The sequence below is a fragment of the Megalobrama amblycephala genome, linkage group LG2 (genome assembly GCF_018812025.1).
Source record: "Megalobrama amblycephala isolate DHTTF-2021 linkage group LG2, ASM1881202v1, whole genome shotgun sequence".
Lineage (NCBI taxonomy): Eukaryota > Metazoa > Chordata > Actinopteri > Cypriniformes > Xenocyprididae > Megalobrama > Megalobrama amblycephala.
The window spans coordinates 33,686,351-33,710,800 of record NC_063045.1 but is presented as its reverse complement, the minus strand read 5'-3'; the positions used below and the strand labels follow the sequence as shown (position 1 = coordinate 33,710,800).

At 35.9% G+C, this 24,450-nt stretch overlaps 1 protein-coding gene across 4 annotated transcripts in view; it reads right to left on the bottom strand.

Annotated features, from left to right (window-relative positions):
• The window catches only part of psd3l (pleckstrin and Sec7 domain containing 3, like), a 124,454-nt gene that overhangs the window by 38,863 nt on the left and 61,141 nt on the right, over window positions 1-24,450 (bottom strand). For all 4 annotated transcript variants that reach the window (XM_048171913.1, XM_048171928.1, XM_048171920.1 and 1 more), the window contains 4 exons: window positions 23,778-23,858; window positions 22,212-22,324; window positions 21,220-21,278; window positions 11,157-11,246 (listed from right to left, as the gene is read on the bottom strand). In XM_048171913.1, coding sequence (XP_048027870.1) covers window positions 11,157-11,246; window positions 21,220-21,278; window positions 22,212-22,324; window positions 23,778-23,858 — 343 coding nt within the window. The remainder of the gene's footprint in view (window positions 1-11,156; window positions 11,247-21,219; window positions 21,279-22,211; window positions 22,325-23,777; window positions 23,859-24,450) is intronic.

Below are 24,450 nucleotides of genomic sequence, written 5' to 3'. Positions count from 1 at the left end.
TTTTAGTGTTAAAACACTACTGTCGGGATTTACTAAAGACATGCAGTGTAAAATTAGCGCTGAAAAGGCATAGACCGAGTTGTTTTTGCATCTTACCTTACTGGATATGTATTTGTAGGAGTTTCCCTTTCAGACGCAAAATTTATGGGAGGAGAGTATTTAAATGAATCACGCAATGTGATTTACTAATCTTTGCGCTCGTCAATTTACTGGTATTTGCGGCATTATTTAATGGCCAAAAAAAAGCATGTCTTAAACCATTTAGCTTAAGACGTGAATACAACGTTCATATTTGTGCAGTGTGCAAACGGTATGCGCTTGGATGACCACATAAGCACTTTAAGAAAAATTAACAATCCAAGCAATTCTGTGAAACGGAGATTGAAAAGCACAAAGTAGGGGATTCAAGAAGATTTCCAGTTCCAATAAATATCCTTTGAGTACAGTTAAACCAATAATTAAATACTGCACCAGTATGGCACTGTTGTAAATCTACCAACAGCAGGCTGTGACAGCTGTTGCCATCACGATGAACACGCCTTTAATGAGTCCACACCAACACTGATGCTTCGTGTAACATGCCATCAATCCTACTATCAGACAAAAGTAAAACGCAACAAGTGCCAAATACGAGTAACAAAAAGTTACTGGCCAGATACTGGTAGCCATACATCATGAAAAACACCATTCTCACCTGGAAGACTTGTAAGGGTAGATGGTAAAATAAATGCAGCAAACAGAGAGAAATCAAAAGAGAAATCAAAACCTATCAGCAATAAAAGAATAAAAGCATAACATTGTGTTCTGTCATACTGAAGAATAAGCTGAAAGGAATCTCCTCTCCTTGTGCAAAGCAGCAGTTGTCTAAAGATAGCCACTGCGATTTTCCATCTAATATACAGTTATTAATCTTTTGACCTTTGATTTAACACTTTATTTTCAGACAGATGAGCTGCGTCACATCGCCTGCGTTTATAAACCTGATATCAGACAATCATTCTAGCGCATCTTGCCATGAAGACAAACAATCTCTATTAAATGAAACACTTGAAATATTTTTTTTTAAGTTCTGGACAAGCAGAAGAATCAGAATCATTCAGATCAGTTATTGATCTCACCAAATCAATGTGTTAAATCTTCTAACAAGATGTTAAAGTGAAATTAAGTAACTAAAGAGACAACTAAATAAGGCAGGACAACTAAACAACTATAAGACAACTAAATAAGGCAGGAAAATAAAATAGATGTAGAGTTGAAAAGGTTTAAATTTCCAGTAAATTCATCACAGGTCACTGTGTCTTGCCCAAGAGCTTGGCGAACACCTTCAGCATTATGTGTGTTGAGTCTAGCAAAAATAGGTCTGATAAGAATAGAAGCATCGTAAGTGTGGCGGCAGTGATCAGTGTCTGATTACACGTAGGTGTGCTGTCACTCATGTCTCTGTTTTAAAGGCCAGACCTCAGCAAATCCAAAGATCCAAGGGTTTCAATATACCAGGACAAGAGCTGGTACTTGAACATTCAAACATTACTGCCATTAATCCCCTGGTCAATGGTTGAGATTTCCACAGTATATATTCAGTTTATATTCATAAAAAAATCATTATTGTACTGAATACATTATTAAAATCAAGAGTTGTATTTATTTGTTAACGTTAGTTAATGCACTGTGAACTAACATGAACAAACAATGGCCTGCTGTATTACCATTAACTAACATTAACAAAGATTAACAAATACAGTAATAAATGTGTTGCTCATGGTTAGTTCATGTTAGGAAATACATTAGCTAATGTTAACAAATGAAACACTGTAAAGTGTTACCATGAATATTTAAAAATGCCACAAATATGAACTATTCCAACAAATACTTAAATTAAATGAGCAAAACTGTTAAAACAGGGATCAGATAAAAAGCAATAAGTAGTTACATATGTATAGTTACATATGTGTGCAAAAAGAGTATATATCTATGTCTACTCTTTTTGCACACGTATGTACCTATACATATGTAACTACTTAGTGCATTTCCTGAAGAATTTAAGTGATGTTTGCCTGTGTAAAACTCATACTGCCGTAATGCTAGGGAGTTCTCTGTGTTTTTCAGCATGTCGCTATGCAGTTGCTAGGGTGTTCAGGGAGGTTGCTAGGGTGTTGTGGGCGGTTGCTTAATGACCACAGTCAAAAGAGCTCTGAAGAGTCTGTGATATTCTGGTCTCTACCTCTAGTCCCTCCTTACATGGAGAAGTATAAAGCTGAGCTCACATAATAAGTCCTCTGAAGGATAACAGAGAGATCACATGACCTTCACAGACTTTGACACACTGCTGTAAGTGTGAACGTCCCGTAATATTCTGAGTTAGGGAACAAACCCCTAAACTTAAGTATGAACAGCTGTAATAATGCAACACTATTGTGCATTCCATCAGCAAACCAGGCTCAGCTGTGGTTAACTAGGTTTAGCTATGGTTTAAGACTATCAATGAATTATTCTTCAGCTTTCACTAGCTAATACTGTCTCATGAACACACAGTCAGTAAACAGCAACACTGAACTTTAACGTGACTATGGTGGCAGTGAGGAAATATAAAGGAATGAAATTTCCTCTGGATATCAGTTGTGACGACAGTACTTGGCTGATCATTGTGACTCCACTACAAACAAGGCTATAGTAATAAACACAGCAACATTAAACTTGCAAATGATACATAACAGTCAGACACCAAAATTACAGTATGTAACTAGAGCAGATGAGAAATGAGATATTTGATATATCAAAGCAGACTGTTTAATACTGCAAGAGATCCGTGACAAATTGTTCTGTGTGTACGGTCAAATGGAGACACACAGTCACACGCAGCCCTTCACACTTACAGACACTGACGCTTTCAAGTTTATTTGTGTCCGTCGCAATAGTCCTTCTCTTAACAAGCCACAATGTTTCTCGGGGTGATAAAACTGTCCTTAAATCTTATTAAAAATTTTAAAAAAGCCTTGTTACAAGAATTCTTGAAAAGAAAACTTTATTAAGTAGTTTGGCATGTTCTTCTACTATTTTAAAGGAAGAAACTAAATTGTTTCAGTGCTTAATAAAGCAATAAGCCCCGTGAAACAAAACCCGTGTTGTAAATCCACTGTAAACCACGGCTTCACAGGGCTTATTGCATTTATAAAAAAAGGTTAATCCATAAAAAGATTTATTTTAATATTTATTGCAGTTGCGCAGTAATACAGATGTAATGATGTCACAGGTGTATGTTTAAACAAGGTTCAACCAATCAGAACCAAGGACCGGAACTATCCGTTTTAGAGTAATATTTGAAAAACGTTTGTCCGCAAAATGTAATCTGCAATGTAGTGGGATGTAACCAACAAAATTCTTTTAGAGTAACTACAGAGAACACCTGCAGACCTTAATGACTATGTGTCAAGGACAATAAGTCTTAAAATATCAGGCCTTTTTAGCACAGGTTGTAAAAGGTCATGAGACTCCCTAAACACTTCAAGGGCAGGGCTCTAGACTGCGACCAAATGGTTGCATTTTGCGACCTTTTGTCCTGCCAGTGCAACTAAATTTTGTTGGAGTTCTCACTGGTGCAACCTCCATGTTGCCCAACTGATAAGAGCTGCCTTTTAAGTTGCATATCGTTAGCCTCATAGCATAATTGCCCAAGTCATTTTTTGGCCAAATTGTGATATCTGCCTTTGAAATATGATCTGGGCAATTAAGCTATGAGCAGTGGCGCCTGCAGCTGTACGGCTGTACGCACTGTGCGTACCATGAGAGGGCGCTAATTAATGCCGTTTTTAATTTTTACGTCATTTTTTTAATTGATTATTAAAATCTATCTGCGTACAGTCATGACATATTAAGAGAGAATGAGAATACATAAAGGTGTGCGTTTGTGTGTTGTAAAGTCAAACGTGTGTATGTGCGTCCATGGGTGGGCGTGGGGATATGGGTGAAAAGCAATCTGATTGGTTTAGTTTCGTCGTTTTTTTCCACACATGAAAAATGACGTTACAGATAGTTAAAGGTGGTATAGAGGATGTTTTCGTCGACTGAGTTTTTGAAATGAGCGTTTGAAATGATACACATTTTACGACTAGCTAAAACATTCTGACTGTGCTCAACATACAGCGATAGTTTCCTGCTCCTGAAGCAGATTTATATACTTTCACATGGAATTTGAACACCGACTGTAATCGCAGACTGAACGCAACTGGCTCTGACTGGACGCGTTTGAGCGCGATCAGTCATAAGTATCAATTTACATTCATAATCGGCCTTACAATCGTTAAGCCGCGCACACACTTAGTGGATTCATTATGTCGGACTCACCTCATAATCTGCAGTTGTTACTCCTGTCTCCTGAAAAAAACATTGCATGCGGCGCATGAAAGTTACTACAGCGCGCAGCCACGCGTCTCTCACAAGGAACGTCATGGCAGTGATTGACAAGCCAGAGGGCCAATCCGCGCACATCTCTCACAATGGCAGTGATTGACAAGCCAGAGGGCCAATCGTTTACGCGATGATCGCGTAAACGATTGGCTGATGTTTTTAAGGCCCTACCTCGTGCACAGATGATGTATATTAATAATATTCCTTTCAGTGAACCTAATAAATAGTCTTTTATCACTTAGTAAAGACAGTTTCAAGTAATGTAAAAAATGTATAAAACAAAACATCCTCTTTACCACCTTTAATGTTTAAAAACAGGCTCAAAATGAGTAAACGCTCTCTAAAACAGCTAAATTCGACTGAAACATTTGCAAAAAGGAGTAGGGATGAAGAAATGAAGCCTATTAAATCTTTGAAGCTTTTCTCTAAATATTTCGGGAAAGGTTTATGGTCTCAAAGTATCAAGAGTGTCGAAAACAGTGCCATCTTGTGGCAAGTAAAATTTACAGCACCCATAAACTTGAGAGCGCAATTCCGTTGTTTTATCCAATAAGCACAAACAAAAGCCTGACGACGCTAAATGTGTTTATTTCAATAATATAATTCACATATTAAAGTTTGGCAATAGATGAAATGGATCAACAAAAACTATAATTATAATAATAATAATATAATGCATACTGAGTTGTTTGAGGCAAGTAAATGTGCTGTTATTTTATTGTAAATACTGTTTATATGACAGAACATATGATGATGTAGTATAGGCTACAGGCTTACATATTTAAAATGCTTAGTAAATGGACTTGAACTTCCACATAGTAGCCTAGTGGTCTGGGTTCAAACATTCTGACATGCAAAGTGAAGCATTTACTTGACTGGAAAAAATGCGAGGCTTCGTTTCTTTGAAAACAATACGCACATTTCGGGACAAAGTTGCTCAGAGACAACGTAAAAAACAAAACAGTTAGTTCTCTGTGTACCCTGACATAAAATCCTGCAGGCGCCCCTGGCTATGAGGGTAACGATATGAGAAACATCAAAAGGCAAACAAAACGAAAGTGAAACGAAACCTCACAATTCTTTTGAGCTGCGCAGATCAGCTCGGAGCAATAATTGACACCGCAGCACAAGCTCAGAACAGGTTTACTCACGGGCCAATCTCGAGCATGCTACACTGCTACTACACAGTGCTGGAAGATCTAGTGAGAAAGCGTTTGAATTTACCGAAATATTAACATATTAAAACACAGACATTGCGACATTCATCACAACACTGTATAATATCTAGTACGTCCATAAACATGTATTTTGAATTTGATGTTAGTAGATTAAAACAATGGCCATTAACATGCATACTGTATGCCTATCTGAGTGTGGTATAACCATACTTGTTAGCGAATAATCAGAGTAATGAAAATCACAAGATTGGAGTCAAGATTCTGCTCTTGTCATGTACTACTAAAACTAAAAGTTTAAAGATGTAGGAAAACTAAAACTTTGTGGCAAACTAACACATTTATTTAAAAAAAGACATGAACTTACCACTATAACCAGTAGACGGCAGCAGAGGAGCACTTATTGACTTATTAGCCATTTCCACTCCATAATATAAGGAAAAAGTACTAAGTCACAAAGTCTCATGAAAAACAAAAACTTTTCTTCAAATTGTGACTAAATTACACAGAAAACAAGTAAAGACTGCTCTATTTAAAATCACTGAAGCTGTTATTCAGTTCAGTGTGATATTATAGAAGAACAATAATATATTTAACAAGAGTAGAATATTTTAATTTTCCCTATAAAAGGTTTTTACACATTACTATTGTTAATAAAAGTTAATTTCATCTGCATCTCAAGTGTCTTTACTGTCAAATTTCAAATAAACGTAATTTTATTAGTAACTGCACTTATTAATGCAAAACAATAATTATTTTATAATTAAATTAATTATGGTTAAAAGTGCTACCAAATGAGGTACTGGTGCCTCCATCTGTAGAGCTTAGTGGCACCGGTGCTACTGCTCTCAAATGTTAGTCTGGAGCCCTGAAGAGGTGATGACGTTCCTTTTTTGCAGTATTTTAATGTTGCTTGATGTTCACTTCTAAAGTTTGCACAAAATACAGTTACATATTTGCAAAGCAAGCTTTTTTTCCACCCTCATTCTGACCCTCTGTCAGAAACACTCCATTTTTGGTGCTACGTCTTGACTTGTCAGTAGCAACAGGAAGGTAATGGCACAATGGATAAAAGCATTGCATAAATGTAAATGTAAATCTAATGCTGGACAGGCTATGGAACTGATAAGGTAAAGTGGGTATTGATGTGTTGTTGTGGAGGCGGTCAGATGCAAATATCTGCCACAGTGGGACGTCGCAATGCGGAGGAAGTAGAAAACTAGTGATTTTAGCAGCTTGGACACATGCTATTTTTGAAAACCATACAGAATTTTTTTATAGTAGAATGACCTCTTTATGTCAAAAGATCAAAGTAAATTTGATTTCTCATGTCATGACACCTTTAACGATGTTTATCAATGAACAATTCAGAAACATCTTTAAAAACCACTTACTTATACTTTTTAATATATCTAAAAACTATATTTATGATCAAGATGAATACACTCACCTGTATTCAAGGTGTTGAGTCTTATAAAGAGAGGAGTACATTTCTGAGAACGGCAAATAACTTTACTTTTGTTTTTTAGTTGTAAATAAATAAATAGGGTCTTTCTGCGCCATTTATGTAACTAATCGCTTAAGTTGACAGCCCCAAAATATATATGTGCATTTTATTAACCATCAGCCACTCTGCTTTCCAAATACTGGCATTTGTGATAACATGAAATAAACAAATTAGAAGCATTTTTCCACCAAACTTATGCCTTAATAATACAATAGTTCTGCTACAATCTGTTCTGCTACAAATTCTGTACAATCCAAAGTTCCTTCAGATGCCAACCTAGAAATATGAAAGGACAAAATAATCCATCAATATATTTTGAGTTTTGGCAGATGAATTTCACTGCAGAAAACAAGATGGTGACTCACACAACTGAAAAACTTGACCTTGTACTCAGAATGTGTCACTGAAATGAGCTGAAAACAACTTTAAATGATTCTGACCTTGCTGCCTCAGATCTTAATAAACTTGTCTGATTGTTTCCCTAGATGTTAATATGACCGAGGCAAGTCTGTCAAAGATGCAAACTGCTTTATTCCACAGCACTGATCTAACTGAACCGAGACAAGATTATCTGTGTCCATTACAAGAATTCTTGTGACCTAACGACAAAAAGACATATTTGACACAAAAAAACCTGAAGAACCCAGTACACAGCACTCTTCTCTTTCATTAAGGCAAGTTGTCAGTGAGTCATTCAGCATTGTGATACCTGTGAGCAGACCATAAAAAGCTCATAAAAGCAGGCAGCTCATGGAGTTGGCAGAGGACAGTCACGACAGACGCTCGGCAAGGGCACTCAGTTTTGGTGCAGCTTTATATAACGTCATATAAAGTGCTCACTGAAGTTACTGCCAATTTATTAAGCATGCAATACACATCCTGTTAGTGTGTGAAGTGTATTCATTTTAATAAAGCGGGACAGAAAGGGGCAGGAGGTGCGCTATGCGGAAGAGGTGGTAGTTGAGGGGGGGGTATTTAATTATTTATGTCCACTGATTTTGGCAGATCACACTCATTTGAGCTTGAGCCCACGTGGGGCTGTTTTGGCCTGTTGTTGATTAAGCTTGGCTGCAGTGATCGTGCCAGCACCGGACATTTCAGAGGAATCATTGGACAAGGATTTTTTGCAGTTGGGCCACAGATCTGTTGGTGAATCAAAACATCTCAAGAAAAGGGGAAGTGACCATACAAAGCCCAATAAAATCAAAGTTTCCTGTAGATTTGTGTATAGCCTTCCGATAAGATTAATCTCTCATCTGAGCATTCATGTTATGTTTCGCCATGAACTGACAAATGATGTAATATACTGTAATTCCTGAGTGGCCCTATAAAGTACATGTGCAGCATTTAAAGGGGCAATAGGAATTTTCATGCATTTTAATTGCTTTTTTATTGCCAATGCGTGAACAATGTGTGATTCAAACTATAGTCTTGCATAGCCAGATCTATATAGTCTATAGTTTCAAACATACTTTAAAATCAAATTATTATGACAGTGTAATTTTAATGACCTCATCCGTTGACAATGATGCCGGTGAATTGCAGAGCTGGAGCAAACATATCCACATCACTATGATCAGATGCTTTCTTAACTGCTGTTTTCTCACCGTTGTCATTTTTGTTGTGTGATTATTTTGTTATTTAGAGAAAAGCGCTTAGCATATATTTATGTATTCATCTAAACATCGCTCTCAGTGGCATGGACAAGATTGGGATGTTCGTTAACATATCACTGCAAAGGTAGTTTAACCCCCTATGCATTTTTATGTAAAAAATTTTTATGGTTATCAACAGTTTGTATTATTTCTTTTTTTTTTTTTTTTTTTTTATCTACTGCATCTTTTGTTGTTCCTGTAGCTCAAACAATAGCCAGCAACAGCAAGGTCATGGGCTTGATTCCCGGGGAGTGCATGAACTGAAAATAAAAAACTGAAATTGAAAATCTTGAATGCAATGTAAGCTTTAGATTAGCACCTGACAAATGTATACATTTAAATGTGTGTAAACATCACTTACGATCACAAACAACTCAAGATCTGAATATTTACATAATTACCTCCGTATAAAGAGAAAATGACAGTAACAAACATGTCCACTTGCTGTGAAACAAATAAATCCTCTCCCTGCTCTCTATCCTGTTCTTTGTATGTGAACACAGACGCTTCTAGCCACACAAGTTTGATATCACGTATTGCCACAAGATATATTTTATTTTAGTTTTCACTTTTATCCATTGTCATGGTGGAGCAAGAGTTTAAAGAGGATCCTACTGCACTAGTTCAGGACTCCAAACGTCCATGTCTGTCTCCAATAACAGCATCCATTACTAATGAATCCAATTCAAGAGCGCTTTTGTGCTAAACTTGTATCAGGTGTACAAACATCAGGTTGATGGTGATTGATTAGTAAGGATCAGATGATCTTATGAAAACAGGGGAAAGTAGATGGCATTGTGTGTTATAGAATATCACTGGGCTCTACGGACCTGGAACAACTGATTTCCATTTTGAGTTTTCTGTATCATTCACGTCAGTTTTTAATGTAATAATGCATCCTTCCACATGTGATCTTAATCCAAATTTACACTACAGGATTTTAAACGTCGGCAGATCGCTGTGCTGTTCAGGCTACATGACTTGCTGTGGAGTCTTGAAGTCGTTGTGGTGTTCACACTACGTGACACTACATAAATGATCTGCAACAGGTTACACACTACACGAGCTGACGACAACTGTCACCCAATGACTTTATTTGAAAATGGATGTTGGGAGGAAATTAGATTAAATTTTGAATTAACATTTAATTAAATTTAAAATAACCCTTTTTCACACAAAAGTTTAAAACATTCTGGCTGACCTCCCAGAGTTAAGGCGACTGTTATTTATTAAAATGTTTCCCTTTATTGTTTCCATAACGATGCATCATGAATGTCACGTGACACACGCATGCTTTTCTCACCATGTCATCAACTATCTGATATTCTGATTCACAAATATGTGCAAGTGAGTGTTTTGTCGTTTAAAAACCTATATAATGACCTTGATCTTAAAGGATTAGTTCACTTTCAAATAAAATTTTCCTGATAATTTACTCACCCCTATGTCATCCAAGATGTTCATGTCTTTCTTTCTTTAGTCGAAAAGAAATGAACTTCAATGGCCTCCAAATGGTTGAAGGTCAAAATTACAGTTTCAGTGCAGCTCCAAAGGGCTTTAAACAATACCAGACGAGGAATAAGTGTCTTATCTAGTGAAACGATCAGTCATTTTCGAAAAAAAAAATGTATATGTATATGCTTTATATAAACAAATGATCGCCTTCCAAGTGCTTCCGCCAAAACCGCACTTTCGTATTCTTCAAAAAGCTTACGCTGTATGTCCTACACCTTCCCTATTCTACTTACGGAACAAACGCAACGGCAGTTCCATTTTTTCCGTAAGCATCATTTGTTTATAGAAAGCATATACATTTAAATTTTTTTGAAAGTGACTGATCGTTTCACTAGATAAAACCCTTATTCCTCGTCTGGTATTGTTTAAAGCCCTTTGAAGCTGCACTGAAACTGTAATTTTGACCTTCAACCGTTTGGAGGCCATTGAAGTCCATTATAAGGAGAATAATCCTGGAAATTAATTTCTTAATTTCTTTTCGACTGAAGAAAGAAAGACATGAACATTTTGGATGACATGAGGGTGAGTAAACGTAGATGCCAGCAAATTATATTTTAATGGATTGTTATTGCTGCTTCCATATCAGTGTACATTTCATTGGCTGTTGCGTTGCGACATGTGACACCACAAAATATCGAGTCGGCCGACAGCTCCAGATATTTAGCATGCTAGATATTTGTCTGGCGTCTGCGAGGTGTCGGCGACGCATCAGCGAGCCTCTTTAATGAGTCGTTGAGTAGTTCACACATAAAGATTGGCGAGCGCGGATCACTTGCTGATTTCCCCCGATCACAGCCCGAACCTGTCGGCGAGCTCGTTAACTTGCAAATTCAGGCTTAAAATCCTGTAGTGTAAACTTGGCATTACAAAGGAATGCTGGGAGATTTGATTGAGTCTTACCTTCAGTAGCTCCCGGGGGAAATCTTGTCCTCCGTTGAGTCCGTCCAGGTTATTGATGAATTCTTGGCACGTCATCTTCTTCCCAATATTCTGTGGGGCATGAGAAACATTTATTGGGCTGTTAATAGGACAGGATGGCACTGCATCACCCTGATTTAACCCTGTGAGCCAGACGTGACCTGACGCTACAGACAGCAGCAAAGCAGCAGATCTCTAATGAATTTATGCTGACATTCCAGCCATGGCTATAAATCAGTCAGTCCTGCTTTCTCATCAGATTTACAGACTAAATGATACTTGGCATTAAAAATAAGGAGCCATATGTACTGCTGGGGTGAGATCTTATATCACATTATTTATCACCACGTAGTTGTCTTTGCTGGAAATTCAATGTAAAACAGTTTATATATTAAACACACTACCGTAGGTTTTTTTTTGGTAAGTAATTAAGTAATTAATGCTTTTATTCAGTAAGGATCTGTTAAACTGATCAAAGTGACAATAACATGACAGAAATCTCTATTTCAAATAAATGCTGTTCTTTTGAACTTTCTATTGATGAAAGAATGCTGAACAAAGTACTACAGTTTCTACAAAAATCAGCACTGATAATAATCAGAAATGTTTCTTGAGCAGCAAAAAGCATATTGGAATGATTTCTGAAGGATCATGTGACACTGAAGACTGGACTAGTGATGCTGAAAATTCAGTTTTGATCACAGGAATAAATAGAAAACAGAGAAACATAGAAAACAGTTATTTTAAATTGTAATAATATTTCACTGTTTTTACTGTATCTTTGATCAAATAAATGCAGCTTTGGTGAGCAAAAGAGCCTTCTTTCAAGAAAATTAACAGAAAAATATAGACCCTTAACTTTAAGGTAGTGTGTTTATGTAGTAATGCCTCTTATTGGATAATCCAATAAATAACTTTGCAAATGACATAATATTTTTCTTTCCTTTCCTTTATTTGCTTTCCTCTTCACTTGTAACTTGATGGATGCAAAGCAAAAGATTATTTATGAATTAATATGTCTGACATCATTATATAATGCCAAGTTCATGTAATAATTCACAGACGGATGCAGTTGATTAAATACTGCTGGAGGAGGTGACATATTTAACTAAATGTACAGGATTAAGACTATCAATTACAACACCGGAACTGATCTAATCTAATAACATAAGGGGGCGGTTTCCCGGACAGAGATTAAGCCTAGTCCAGGAATAAAATGGCCTTTTAAGCCAGATAAACAGAAATCTGTTTTCTCTGTTATGGTTTAAAATAGTCCTAGACTTAGTCTAGTCCAGAGTTTAATAAACTGATTTCCTGGAGAAAGACTAGAGCGACTCCAGGACTAAATTGAGGCTAAATTGGAGGATTAACATTGTGTTTCAAAGAAGACACATGTATTACTTGTATATATAGCGATATATTATATTATATAAATTTCTTTTTCTTTCTTTTTTTTTTTTTTTTGGTGCTGTTCATTTTCTTTATTTAAACAATTTATTTTGATTTAACACCATTGTTTCTGGTTAAAATTGCTTCAAATTGATTTGGTAGAAATGGGCTGGTTTGATCCAAAGCACTACTATAGTGGTTACTTCATTATATAATAGACAAATCTTGTTAGCAGGTCCTCAACCCAAGCACAAGCTCAACACTTCACCACAATGGTAATCTCCAAAAAACACTAACATAACAAAAACTTTTACATAATAGAACATTAAACAGTAAGAAGTCTCTCCATATTCTCATCTTTCTAAAAAATGCATAAAATAACACTTTTTCAACATTCACTCTCCCACTTCAGCCCGGTGCAAAGCATGATGGGAAGTGAAAGTCCTGTTTGATTGGTTATTTCAAAATGAAAACTTCAAGTGAGTTCTAGTAACCATTTCAAGTCAATTTAACATGAATCTATCATTAACAAGATTTGTCTATTATATAATGAAGTAACCACTATAGTAGTGCTTTGGATCAAACCAGCCAATTTCTACTAAATCAATTTCTAGACTGCCAACACTGATTATCACATTGTGTAAATAGTTATGTTTAGTTTGTTGCTATGTAAAAGACAAAACAAAAGCATTAATAATCATAGGATTATTATATATATAGAATTCATCTATTTAAATAGAAATCATTACAAACAGATTTCCAGGCATTTCTCTTTTTTTCCCCTACAGTTGATGTATTTTGCTTGCTTTAAAAGAACTGTCTCTTGTTTAGTAAAGTTTTTTATTATTATTGCAGTCTTCTTCTGCTGCCATTGTTTTCCTTGGATTTGCTTCTCAGTTCCATGCAATTTTAAGCTTTTCTTGGTTCATTCCATGTTTTACAGGCAACCTCTCTCATGCTAATTCAGATTAGCACAGTTGGGTTTAAATTAATCTAGTTTATTTTAATTCAGGACTCCATAGTCCAGGTTTTAGTAATCTATACTTAATCTGTGTTTCAGAAAGCCATTTTTTAAGCCACGATTAACTATTCAAGATTAAGGCCTATCCTGGTTTAATTTAAACCCTGTCCGGAAAACCGCCCCCAGATTATTTAACTGTAGTAGGGCTTGCATAGACTAGTCGAGTAGTCGAGAGATCGACTACTTCAACCACTAGTCGGAGCTGTCGGAAACAATCGACTACTCGAGCGTGCATTAACCATAAATGAATAAAAAAAATAGAGACATAAGTCACAATATTGTAAATCTTTCCGTTTTAAACCAAAAAGAGGAGCCAATGGATATCACACAAGAAGCAACGTTCAAACTTTGCGCAAGAGTTATGCCGGTGAAAGCTTAAGCTTGGTCAGTCAGCTATTCAAAGTGAAAGTAAAAAGTGATGGAGCTGTCTGACACTGCATTAACGAAGCATATTCTCTCAGAGACGGATTTCAACATAATATGCTGATAACGGTATAAAACTGTCTTAATTTATTCCATTATTTTTCTTGTGGCCCGTATATAGTGAATCAAATGAGAATAATAGTATTTCGTGTTAAACGGGTTGTATTTTTTGTGTTTGAAGCAGCTCTTAATTTTCATTGATGACTGCGGTCAGTGTTAGGAATTATTATAGACTGTTAATAATTTTAATTATAGGCCTATAATTCATTGTATAATAGACCTAACAAAATGTTTAAAACATTTTCAAAGATGAGATAATATCCTAATCTTTTATTATCCTCACAGCACGTCAGTTATGCGGTGATGCGCTATGAAATTATTGCGGGCATATTTATAAATATCAATTTAACAATGAAAGTAGCCTAATCTAATAGTAATAATAGACTAGAAGAATGTAACAGGCCTACATTAATTGGAAATGCCAAATCCTCTGAATATTGCCAATATTTGATGCTTTTGACAATATCTCTGGCTATCGTCGATACATGATCATCGTCTGTTGACGCAACCCGGGTTATCGCAGATTTATTTGGCTTTACTCTGTTACATGAAAATTAAAATATGTTATGTCATAATTATAATGTTGTGTTTACTTTTAATTGTTGCATTAGGCTATTAATAAGCATTTATTGATAAGAACTATTTAATGTCTTTTCATTTACAGTAGCATGAACCACGAGTAGTCGAGTAACATGAGTATTGTTTTGATAAGTAATCGACTAGCAGAAATCAGTATTCGTGCACCCCCTAAACTGTAGTGTGTAATCACTTCTAATGACTCATTACTAGTGGTTCAATGGATCACAAAACTCACGGTTCGGATCATATCACGGTTATTAAGTCACGGATCATTTTTCGGAAAAGCACAAAAAAAGAAAAAAAAAGAACAAGAAATTGGGGGGTAACTTTGAATTTATTACTTTGCCCACTTTATCTACTCCGATACGACAGCAGAAACTACTTGCCTAACTAATACATTATTAAAGGCAAGTGAATATACTGTAAAAAGAACAAATACTGTACACCAATTACAAGCATATATAAATACAACATAAAGTTACAAATAAAGTATAAGGTCTAACTGTAGTATTAATTTTTGTGTACAGAAATGTAATAATTAAATATAAAATGACACTGTTCACTGTATAAATTTAATATAGATTAATCTTTGTTATAGCTGTGTTTTGTTGTTTGATTTACTTGACAGACAACAGCAGGTATTTATAGGTTGCTGTCACTTTAAGAGTAAGACCCCATGCACGCACACATCTGAATTCTCACCTCATTCACTTAAGACATAACCGAATGTGTTTACGAGAATACTTGCCGAGAGGGGTATTTTGACTTTCGTAATGCGTGTATGTGTCCATCCAAGTGCATTGAGGATGAGAAAGAGAAATCAATTTGGAGTTTGCGAGCTCTCTCTCTCTGTGTGCGTGCAAGCCTTGTATGTACGTGCGTCTGTGCACACCGATAACAGCGTGGCGTGCGATACCGAAATCTTCTTTTGCCTCTTCTAGCGCTGGAATGGTTTTATATCCTTTTAATGTGTAAACTAGCAAGACAAAACACGTGCAAACGATAACCTTTCACTCTACTGTGGTTAAACTTGCAATAAACTTAAACTTAAATCCGCGAATAACATGCATCCCGAACCGTGGGGCTTGGTCCGTACGGATCACGGATCAACAATGATCCGTTTAACCACTACTCATTACTGATGGCCCATGAACATGAGATATTTTTTACAGTTTGTGTACAATAAAAGAAATTGAAATGTTTTAATATAAAATGTAACTTCATTGAATCACTTAAACAATTTGCATTTTGTTAGAGTATTAACTATCCAATGAAAATGTATTTGGGATTGACAACCGCATTTAGGGTTGCCTTGAACCGAGCCCGAGCGCGATTGTTCCCCCTCCCCACTCCACCTCTTCCAAGTGGGCCAGGGATCACACTTTGGAGGTCAAACGCGCTCGGGCACGGATCAGAGTGCCTAGTGTGAGTACACCCTTACTTACAGGTGTGAGTCTCGAAATGTCCCATTCAAACAGCAACTTACAGTAGCATCTCGAATTCTATCTGCATGAATGTGCAACGGGAGTCAAGCCCTTACTCTTTTACCAGTAACAATGGCAACAGTGACCAAAGTAATATACTGTACAAGACGGCGACGTCCATGAAACTGAAAAGTCTTATCCCATTTGACACGACAAGAGTGCAATCGAGCCGAGATTTCATCTGGTAAATCTTTAGTAGCCGACAGCTGCTTTTATATCTAGGATGGAGAGCAGTGTTAATTTTGACAGCAAATTTTGATTTAGTTTTAGACATAGTCTTTTGACTAAAATGCCATTTAGTTTTAGTCATATTTTAGTCATCGGAATTTGTTTTAGTTTTAGTCTAGTTTTAGTCGACTAAATATCATAAGATTTTAGTCGACTAAATCTACAGTAGATTTAGTCAACTAAATTCTAATTTAGTTAAATTGTAATGCATTAAGCATTTCTCTAACAATACACAGATCCAATACACTGATATAGGTACATCTGATATTCCCCAAACTGTTTATGTTCACCCAACTGTACTTTGCTTGCCAAAGCGGATGGTTTTTGACCGTTCAAGTGCAAAAACACGCAAAAGAGCAAAATTCAGTACTTTTCAGGGATTGACACACTTATCATTGAGGTACTATTATATACTATTATAGTTTTCATTTAAAATTTTTTTATTAGATTTGATTTTTAGTTTTTCTGCTTTCATTGTAATTTTAATTAAGTTTTAGTATTTTTTTGTGTTTGTCTTTTAGTTTTTGCTTTAAAATGTCTATACGTTTTTATTTCTGTTTATTTTAATACCTCAGGTTAAGCTAAAAGCTTAGAAACTATTAAATAAAATAAGTTTATATGTTTATATATACAAATAAGTTTAACGTTTATATATTTATTTTTTATTTCAGTTCATGTTTATTTCAAGTAATGAAGATTTATTTGGTTTTAGGTTTAGCTAACTATAATAACCACTTGTAAAATATATTGAATAATGTGTCAAATAATGTTCTTAGTCTTTCCTTCCTGTGACAGAAGATACAGTCGTTTACTATGAATTAAATAGAAATTAAATTAAATACAGTTTATTGTTTAAACAAAATAACAATAATGACCAGGAAAAAAATAATAATTATAAACCATACCGAAATACACCGTGACTCTTATTCTGAAATGTAGTAGCAGGCTGCTCATAAGGGTGATAAAATATGCATTTCTTACAACCGCCTAAAACATACTACCATATAAACATCGTGTAGTAAACATTGTCTTAATTCATCAACATTAGCTTTTCAGCAATCGCTTGGCATAAATATGCGCTATTCATTAATTGTGAAGCAGTCAGATGTGCTGCTGCGCGAGCCTATAGAGCGCGCAACAGCGCCGCTTTTCCCGCGGTTAGATCAGCACGTTACACTTCAAATGTCGCATCTTCCACACAGGACAGCAGTTCTGACTGGATATCTTCCCAAATCGTCCCTCTCTTTCATTTTCGTTTTGTTTTTATTCGTTGACGAAAATTAGAGTAGATTTTAGTCATAGTTTTAGTCATTCAAAAAGCATTTTTATTTAGTCATCGTCTCGTTTTCGTCCGTGAAAAAATGTTGTTGACGAAAATTATGCCGAAAATTATTCGTCAACGAAATTAACACTGATGGAGAGCAGAGAATTTGAGTTGTGCGTAGAACTCAAAACTGATGGGAACAGCTCCGGTGGAGAACTTTATCTAAAACCTTCAGATAACACACAGCTCATATCTGTGTAGCTGTAAGTTACCGAAACCACACATGAAAAAAATGCAACCCACTGTAGTAGAGAGCGGCTCTTTTGACTGTATGATGTGACAGAGAGCTATTTGTCGACTCCGGTTCTGTTCACACAGCGTGGGTTTTCCGAGAATGCGGTTGTGAGTCCTGAAAATTTACGGGTGTGAATTCGGTTATAGAATACAGTTGACACTCTAGAAAATAACTTAATAAGCGTAACCGCGTTAAAGACGTTGCCTTTGTGAGCATCCTTCCCCCTGTTCTATGATACAATAGTTCTTTATTTTGCATTTGTTCTGTGAGAGAGCAAAAATACAAAATAAATGTGGAAAAAAATATGCACCAAACCATTTTCATACCTCTGGTATAACAGCTCATGCAGGAACAAACAGAGAAAATGTCACAGCAGAACAGGTCACAGTTCTACAACTGCTGTAATGACCAAAGCCACGACAGAAGAGCTGCATCTCACCATATGAACAATACTGTGACCAGCTGAAGCCTGCGTAAGATCTGCATTACATACACTGACTGCTGCTATTAGACATTATCTGCAATTACTCTGTCTGAACCTTGATTTCTCCTTCACAGCATCAGATTGCTGCTTTTATAATGTCACGACAAAGACTGAAGGAGCGGCTGCTTGCATTCTAAAATAAAGCGCAGACGGTGTTTGTTCCACTGACTTTACTGTTCCTGCCAGCACCAGCCGAGTTTGTAGGTGGATGGCACTGACAAATGTTCAGACTGGCACGAGAAATCAAAGAGAGACACAGGCTGCTTCCAAATACACGACTCCACAAGATCTCGCACTACAGTTTCATAGGCGAAATGATGCTATAGCTTCACGTCATCCATCACTTAAACAGACATTTTTCTCTTTCTGTATGATTTGACGTGGATCTGCAATGCACACATATCACAAAGTCAGCAAAGACTGACTGACAATAAAACGCTATTTTGCAAAGACAATAAATCATTCTTAAAAGAAACATTTGAGTCTTGCTCAGTAACCAGATATCATACTCATAAGTACAAGGCAAACGTGTGTTCATTCCCCACCCCTAAAATTTCATTCTCATTACTGTAATGCAAGAAAGGTCTATTTCATATTTTATTTCATTCTGAATGAATCATGTTAGCATTTGTTATACTGAATGCAATTTAGGCAACTAAAAAAAACTTTCTCATAAAGGATGATTTCCATTATGTTTTACAGTAAGTATAGTGAGATTGCATTATGGGAAAACACAGTTAATTGTATTGTCACAAACAATGCCCTAATAAAAAGAGATGATGTTTTGTTTTCCTGTACTGACATACTCATTTCTCTTATGCTCATCAAGGCAGCATTTATGTGATCAAGACATACATTAAGAATATTGTGAAATATTATTACAATTTAAAATAACTGTTTATGTGAATATATTCTGTAATGTAATGTATTCCTGTGATCCAAAGCTGAATTTTCAGCATCGTTACTCTAGAAATCTTTCTAATATGATTTGCTGCTCAAGAAACATTTCTGATTAATATCAATTTTGAAAACAGTTGTGCCTTACTTCGTATTTCGTTTTTTAAAACAATGTAAAAGTCTTTTAATCAATTTAATTATTCCTTGCTGAACAAAAGTATTAATTAAAAAAAAAGGTCCTTACTGACTCCAAACATGTACCGTTGACACAGGACATTTGGTCAAGAAATAGCAAAAACCCTTTCTATTCAATAGGTTTCGGTTATTTCACAGCTCTTTGCCAATGGACATTCTCATTCTGAAGAGAATGTGAGTGAAAAAAATATCTGGATATCTGGAGTTAATTCTGACAGCTTTCAGGAATACAATAAGGCTATGTTCACACTGTAAGCCTTAATGCTCAATTCTGATTTATCGCTCAAATCTGATTAATAGATTTGAGTGTGAACAGGTCACAGTCCCAAAAAAGAACAATAACAAGATGGCGTGCAGCAAGCTGTCATGCTGAAGTAAACACTACTGAAGTCAGCATTGCAGGTTTAATTATGAGCTGATGTACTCAAGAGGACATAAGGAGGTCAAAGACGAGGATGAGGAGAAAGAGAGCGGAGTTTTTCTAGTTTTCCCTCACTGTCCGTCCACTGACTAACTTCACTGCCATCTTCCATATTAACCAAGTGATCAAAGAACTACCAGTATGTAAAATCTTTGGAGTGATTCCCATCAATGCAGAACTGTAACGAATGTCGATCTAGAGTGACGTAAAAGTGGCATGAATTCTGATATGAGTGTTCAGACTGAGGTTGAATTGCAAAAAATCTGATTTAGTACCACATATGGAAGTGGCTCAAATCAGAATCTAAAAGATCAAATTCCATGTGGTTTGTGCTGTTCACACTGTTAAGAAAAAAAAAAGATCTGAGCAAAAAAAAAAAAAAAAAGTCTGAGCATAGTCTAATTGACCTTAAAGCTAAAAGCGGTTCTAAAAAAATACTTTTGTTTTCTTTACGTAAAACACAAACGTCTTCTTTCATCTTTTTTTCATCAAATTTTGTCTTTTTGAGGTGAAATGGGACCTGGGCAGGCTTTGAGGAGATTCCCCCATCTGCACCTGCTCTGTCTCCATATAACCTGTGTGATATGCATAACGCTTCTCTCCACAAATGGAGCCATGTATTTGTGTGTGGGTGTCTGGCATACATTTCTGAAAAGATTCACGGCTGCGCAACTTTCAGCTGTATTCACCCACATGACATGAAACTAAACAATGTTTGAAATGAAAGCATCTAGAGAAGTGCTGTGGCGTGGGCATGAAATCTCTACGTCTCCATGGCACATGCGTTCTACTGAATGTGTCAAACTCCTGTAAGTTCCAAGACACATGATCAAACTCCATGGAGACCAATGAGAGGAGCTATTCTTAGAGAACCCAGAATGCTCCTCACATTTCACTTAGGAAATAGTTGGTGTGCAAAACTTTCTTCTTTCTTCACTGTAGTTACTGATGGCACATATCTGATATATCATTTCTTTTTGTTTTCTTCCTGTGGTTAAAACCAGCTGGTTTTATTTAGACACATTCATGCAGATTTAACAGATTTAACCTTCAATATTTGATCACAGATAATATCTATAATTAAATAAATCACAAACGAATCCTTGATGCACACTGCACCCTGCACCTCTTTTGATTTTGGAGTAAATATGACCCAAACATATCCTCCTCCAGTAGAATCTTTACATTCGCTGATAACAGGCTCTGATAAGGTCAAACGGTGTCTGATTTCAAAGATGGAACAAACTGTCACTTCTCATTTAACTGCTAATATGAGTAACTCTCAGAGGGTCAGAGGTCACTTACAGGGCCATGAAGGTCAGTGTTGAGCAGCATTAGCGCACAGGTAAGGCAATGAACTCCATCTGCAAACATCAATGAAACGCTCGTCATTTTATGAACGCACTCACATACAGGTCAAACAGAGAGAACATTATTTTTATCATAACTTCTGATATCACACACACACACACATTCATCTCTGCATCAGGAGAAAATCTAACATCACTTCCATGGCAACAGTCTTAGCAACAAGGAGATGGTTTAGCTTTTTACCCATATACTGGCCATAGCTGTTGCTATGGAGGAAACGCAACACTGTGATACTGAATGAGCGATTAGACAATCAAGCTTTACGGAGAATTAGTGAAGAGAGGATTTAAAATGATCTGACTTATCGAACAGATATCAAATGTTCTGCAAAAGCTCAATATTTCATAAGGAGGGAGTTCTATATGTCAAAGCATTAAACACTAAAATAGTCCTCAGGCAACTTTTACATTTGAGACCGCTGTGCTAGTTTCATGTCTTTTGAATTACTCCACACTCTCTTTCTTCTCTCATTAGAGTGAATGATAAAGAAAAATATATATCACGATACTCTTAAAATTTCAATCAATAACAATATGCATTACAATATAAACATTTTAATGGAAATGTGATAATAGAAATATAGTAGAAATTACCACAAATTTGTTACATTTTGATTTTGTTTTTTTTTTTTTTTTATTAATATCTGTTTAACTGGTATATCACCCTCTCCTATTCTTGCATTATTAATTTCAACTATTAATTTCAATTATTCATATCAATATATCTTATCCATTCATGTATTATTTGGTAAGTAGCCATGCAATAAGTAGGATAATGTACAGTTCAGACTTGGTGATCAGGACCCAAACACAGAGTGGAAGTGTGTATCACTCTGTTAGGGTCACATATTTTCATACTGATAGAAAACACTAATCTTGTAAGTAATGAGTAAATGAGAAAGGTTGTGTGAGGTTGACATGCAGTACCTTGTGCAGTGATGACAGTGGGATTACACTGATAGTACCGATTAGAGAAATGAATTAACACCCGCTCCCTCTCCTGAGTCTCGCCCATTAGTGAGAATGCTTTCAGAAAACATCTGCAACAGAAAAACAGCAATATAACATGACCATCACAAGACACATGTACATGATGTCTCTTGTTTGTAGAGCCAACAAAGTGCCCTAATCAGAGCAGAAAACACATTAAAACCCTTAAAACACATCTTTGATTACCAATATGACACATTTAAACATTTATTCCTGTAAAAAAAAAAAAAAAAAAAAATTCTTCATGCTTTAAAATAGCTTGAATGTAACTCTTCACCCTTGCTTCATTTATTATACACTGATCTATGAATATGCTAATTAGCCCAGCCAAGCTCAGAGATCCACTCGGTCAATTTACTGAGGTAAACGCTGCAATGGTTTCACTTTTTACATCGTCAGACACATGGCGTTAATTAATATGATTAGCCTTTTGCATGACTTCATTATCAAACAGCTGCTAATAATGTATTGCTAATGTTACACACACTATGTTCCCACTTGCGAGACAGTATCCTTAAAAATCAGAATCGTTAGAAACGCTTTGAACACCTTAGAACATTAGTGGAGAAAGGCATACAGTTCATTATAACATACATAACACACCCGCTATATTGCTAAAACTAACCGATTTTTTATATCAACATAAAAATATACAGTGATGGCTTCTTCGATACTCTCCTGCTTCAGAGCGCTCATGGTTAATGGTATGCTAAAGCCCGCAAGCACAATGTGACATGATTGGTTACAAGGTAGTTTGTGACGTCAGAAAGCATATTAAAGCATCTTAAAAACACCAACATTAAAAACCTGAAACCTTAAACATTAAAAACTTAAACCTAAATTCTATTGATCTCACGTTGCAGTATGAGTAAATTTATTTAACAGTATATATCACAATATTGCACTTTTGCTGGAAATTAAATTAATATTAAGTACTCCTTTTTTTGATATTCCATTGAATAAATTTACAAATTAAACCGTTTTTCATTTTTTGTGGGACCAAGAGATAACCAAAAGGCAAGATTATAATATATGTAATATGATTATGTGTAATAGTGGCATCATTGCAAGAAAAAAATACTATTTAACTATTTAACATTTGAGTTAAAAACATAAGATTAAACTGATAACCAGATGAGGAAACATTCCTAGACAATGCAAAATAGCAGCACACTGTGACCGTATGACTGCGCATTAGTTAAAACACAGCTTGGCAACTGTGAACAGCCTTCAGTTACAGCGGACACAATGCATCAATACTAAATCACTACCCTTACGACGCCGTCTACACTAGAAGCACTCGCCTGTGACACACTTTGCATTTTACTGATCCATGGTATATAATGTTATACCACCCAGCAGTCCTAAGATGGAAAAATGTATTAAATAAAAGCCACTGAATAGACAGCTTCTAATGAGCTCATTAACAATGAAGTAAGCAGTCAATCACACATCAGAGGGCTCCACCCACATAATGACATAAACACTTGACATAAGAAGTACCTGAGAGATTGGTCCAATGTCTGGTCTGTAAACTCAAAGAATGTGAGGTACTCTTCTGCAACCATCTTACTGAAGTCATTACTGTGAATGCAAACACAAGAAATATATTACATTACTACGGAGATTAAAACAAACAAACAAAAAAAAAACATTCACATTAGCAACAGTTCAACTGGACATGACCTCATTTTGTTTCTGTTATCTGACAATCAAATTTGATAAGAGCCTATGTGCACTATAATAACACATCATCTTTTTATACTCACTGACTGTATGTGTGAATTATCAGAGTGACATAGAAATCAGATATGGTGAAGTTCAGAGCGTTTCACTAGTTTATGATAAACAACCCTGAATAGATACCCTGACACGACTCTATAATAGAGAAGGTTGCACAAGAGAAACCACAGCAGTATAAAGCAGATTATATAAGAAACGTGCATTCCCAGATGGACACGTGAATGAATTTGCGGCAGTGCTGCTATATGACTGAGACTTGACATTCAGGGTTCCCACACCTTTTGACCAATGAATTTCAATATAGAGGCAGTTTTCAAGCCTTGGTATTAATATATTTCCATCATGATGCTTAGTGTACAAATGATTTCAATGGGGCAAGAGGAGGGACACGGGCAGTCAGCAATAAATATGTATAAATATACACATATTTACA